General features: G+C 32.6%; 1 protein-coding gene across 2 annotated transcripts; it reads left to right on the top strand.

Annotated features, from left to right (window-relative positions):
- Window positions 1-394: 394 nt before the first annotated feature.
- Window positions 395-3,384, top strand: LOC102623888 (glycolipid transfer protein 1). Of its 2 annotated transcripts, none has more exons than XM_006489637.4 (7): window positions 395-589; window positions 697-821; window positions 1,100-1,155; window positions 1,436-1,566; window positions 2,024-2,159; window positions 2,729-2,860; window positions 3,068-3,384. In XM_006489637.4, the coding sequence occupies exons 2-7, from the start codon at window positions 704-706 to the stop codon at window positions 3,101-3,103; spliced, it is 609 nt and encodes a 202-aa protein (XP_006489700.2). In that variant the 5' UTR covers window positions 395-589; window positions 697-703; the 3' UTR covers window positions 3,104-3,384. The 2 variants fall into 2 exon arrangements, with proteins under 2 accessions (XP_006489700.2, XP_006489699.2); XM_006489636.4 differs by having other exon boundaries at window positions 396-589; window positions 692-821.
- The last annotated feature ends 329 nt before the right edge of the window (window positions 3,385-3,713 follow it).

The raw sequence follows: 3,713 nt of genomic DNA, 5'->3' as shown, positions 1-3,713 counted from the left end.
ATTATTTTAATTAAATAATTATTTTTTTAAAATAAAAGTCAATAACAATTAAAACACTTCTCTCTCTTTCTTCAATGAAAATTAATAAAATATAAATTGAAGAGGAAGAAATTAACTCTCTAAATTTAAAGAGAGAGAATCAATTCTTATTTGAAAAATCTTAATTGAAGTATTTTTTGGACCTTTAAATATTGATGTGACTCTTCAAATAAGATTTTATTACTTATTTAAAAGGTTTTTTTGGTGATGCTCTTATAGGGGACTTAATTGACATATTTTTTAAACTATGGGGTTAAAATCAACAAAAGAACGGCGGTCAAATGAATTCAATCCACGTGTACCAACGCACAATTATCCCAAGCCGGATGGCGGCAGTATAGTATAAATTCCAGGCAGCGCGGATTGCGTGCCAGCGGTTCCTCTGGAAGCAAAATTAAAAAGTAAACATCAATCAAAACAAAAACAGAATCTGATTCTCAGAGATATTTTCGCCGTTCAATCGAGTACCGAATCGAATCAATCCAAAACATCAACACTCATTTCCAAATTCTTCTTCGATCGATCTGCATTTCGTCTCACATCATTTCAGGTATTCTCAGATCTGATCCGATCAAATTCTCAAGGTTTTTATTTTTTTATTTTTTATTTTTGATTAATTTTGAATCAATTAATTGGTTGTGTTACTTTGTAGTGAAGTAGGGAAATGGAGGGAACAGCGTTTAGTCCATCACTGGAAGGAATGAAGCACGTGAAGTCTGAGCAAGGCGAGATGCTTACCAAGCCTTTCTTGGAAGTTTGCAAACTGATTTTGCCTGTTTTGGGTAAATAATTCAAAAATAATCAATCTTGATTTACTTTTTATTTTTATTCTTTTTGCAATTTCTTAGAATTTGATAAAATGTTATTTGGATGATATGATTATGTACCAGCTTATTACTCATTTAAAAATGTACTTGAGGAAGAAATAAATATATTTTAGATTATTGTTTAATTAGGAAAATTTTTATTGATTTTATTTTTCTCATTCCCTGTGTATAAAGAGTGACTGAAGTTTCGAGGTAAGGGAAAGAATTGAAGTTTTCTGTTTTGTCTATGTCAGATAAGTTTGGAGCGGCTATGTCTCTTGTAAAGTCAGATATTGGTGGTAATATTACGGTAATGAATTAACCACATATTTTCCTAATTTATATTCTCATGAAAATTTTGTTTATGATAATTAGATTGCTTTGTGGATGATGGTACACAGATAGAGCTTATGAGCCTGATTTTGGTTTTTCTGTTGTGGTTTAAAAATATATAGCTATATTTAGTCTGTGAAAGTTAAATAGTTTATTTTCTATTTGTCCGTAGAAATTAAACAGTTTATAAAAGATTTCCTGTGGGTAATGTTTGGTTATAATTCATTTAAACCGAGCTTATATTTATTTGCTTCTAGAGGTTGGAGAATAAATATTTATCCAATCCCGAAAAGTACAAGAACTTGTACAGCATGGTAGGAGAAGAAGTTGAAGCTAAAACAGCAAAAAGATCATCTAGTTGTACCAATGGTCTTCTTTGGTTGACAAGGTATACAGCACATCCTGCATCCAGTCCTTTTCTTTTTCTTTTTCTAATGTGTTGGTTTTTATATTATCGAATCATGCCCATTGTCACTAAGTGGCAAGAATTGGAGGAAAAGATGGAGAATATTTTCCTGTGTTTTCCTTCCACTGAATGATACATGAAAATACTTTAAAGTTTGAACTGAAAGATAAGGAATAGAATAAGAAGTGAACTAGTAGAATTTGGGCTCTCTTTCCTCACCTGCGCACGTGTAGATGCCTGTACTTTTATGCCACTAGTTTGTAACTCATGTCTAAATGGGTAGCTTTGTTTTCACTTTACAAAGCTGTTGCTGAGTACTGTTGAGATTCCATAATACTTCTTTGCTAAATGTTATGACATGCAATCCTTTTGAGCAGACTCTAAAGTAGATGTCATTAGTCAATTGTCTAAAACTAATCCATTTTTTATGCATCTTCAGAGCAATGGATTTCCTGGTGGAATTGTTTCGCAACTTACTTGCACATCCAGATTGGACAATGCCACAAGTTTGTACAGATTCCTACAGCAAGACCCTGAAAAAATTTCATGGCTGGATTGCAAGTTCAAGTTTCACGGTAAACTCATACCTCCTCAATCAAATGATGAATTTTTTTAGTATGAATGAATATTAGTTTCTAGGTTAGTTAGATTATTTAAAGTCATATGCTGGACTTGTTTTTTGACAATATTACTATAATTTCGTGCTTGTTTTATTAAAGGCAAACTATTAGCTTTATTCACTCCGATAAATCAATAGTTCTTGTTGTCTTCTTCCTGTTAACTGTGGATCAAACATATTCTTGCAAAACTTTAAACCTTACTTACGAAATCATTACACGGTTTAACCTTCATTTTTCTTTGGATTGAAGGTATGTAGAAGTCTATCTATGAAGCTTCATCGTCCAACTCTTTGTTTTCCTTTCTTCCTTTTAATGCCTTTTTCTTTCTTCTTCTTTTTTAATACAATTCTTCCAAGCATAAGTTAGTTCACTTTGTTTATAGGAATAATTTAAGTGCTTGAGTTAAATGTTGACAGAAAATAGTCATCCATGTCCCTCTTATACTGCTAAAACTGCTACATTCTTAATTAAAACACGCACTCATTTCACACTCTTTTGAGGCAATGCTTCTTGCTACTTTGCAGGTCGCTATGAAGCTTGCACCAGATAGGAAGAAGTTTATGGAAGTTATTGGTGGCTCTGGAGATGTTAATTCTGACATGGATAAATTTTGTACTGCATTTGCTCCTCTGCTTGAAGAGAACCACAAGTTTTTGGTAAGATATTTTCAAGTATCTCAATTTTTCCCTTGGAACTCACTCTTCTCTCAAATGTAAAGCTTTGAAAATTTCCATAATTAGAACATATGATTTTCAGAATGAGATTAGGGTTAAGTCAAGTCTCGTTCTTCCATAATCTAGTTTTCTGCTCCTGATTATGGTTGGGAATGTGGTGGCTGACGTAAATATTCTTTTCTGCTACAGGCTAGTGTTGGCATGGATGATCTGAAAGCTTCATAGTGGAAAAATTCCCACGATCAGTGGCTGGTGCTCTGCTTTACACTTGAGTGTCAACTTCTTTGCCATTTTAGTTTCTGGACATTTTTCCATTGGCTTCTAAATATATGGACGTGATAAACAATCAGCTGACTTCAATCTATACCGCATATTGTCCAATCGACTAACCTCTTCCGGCTTAAACTTGTACTTCCTTAAAATTGCGAATGTTTGATTTGGATTTTGGACTGCCTCATTAGTTTCCAATTTTGTTGCTCGTAATAGTGATTTGAAATTTGTTATTATGCTGGGTGACACATTCATCGGAAAACTAAATACTAATACGAAGTTGACTAAAATTCGAATTGAGTTGAATAACATGTCTGTTTGGTTAATTTTTTAGCAGGTTAAAAATGTATAGTTGTTTTAATTATTTAGATCTTCTAAAATATAACTAATGATCCGAACTAAAAGAGAAAAATTTATCGACGACATCATAATTGTGGTTGGGACTGATATTAACATCTGCCAGCCTAATTTGGTTCCTTCTTCTCGAAGTATTGTTATTACTTCGTTTACAAATTACACATAAAATTTAAAAATCAATAAAAGTGGGATGTTCGTTGGTTCAATG

The sequence above is a fragment of the Citrus sinensis genome, chromosome 1 (assembly GCF_022201045.2).
Source record: "Citrus sinensis cultivar Valencia sweet orange chromosome 1, DVS_A1.0, whole genome shotgun sequence".
NCBI classification, from domain to species: domain Eukaryota; kingdom Viridiplantae; phylum Streptophyta; class Magnoliopsida; order Sapindales; family Rutaceae; genus Citrus; species Citrus sinensis.
The sequence above is the reverse complement of the archived record's forward strand: the minus strand, read 5'-3'. Positions and strand labels throughout refer to the sequence as shown.

What these genes read in the sequence shown, in the direction of transcription:
- LOC102623888 (XM_006489637.4), top strand. Translation starts at nt 704, where the DNA reads ATGGAGGGAACAGCGTTTAGTCCATCACTGGAAGGAATGAAGCACGTG. An exon ending in ACTGATTTTGCCTGTTTTGG is followed by an intron (nt 822 to 1,099) that starts GTAAATAATTCA and finishes TGTCTATGTCAG; the next exon opens with ATAAGTTTGGAGCGGCTATG. An exon ending in AAGAGAACCACAAGTTTTTG is followed by an intron (nt 2,861 to 3,067) that starts GTAAGATATTTT and finishes TTTCTGCTACAG; the next exon opens with GCTAGTGTTGGCATGGATGA.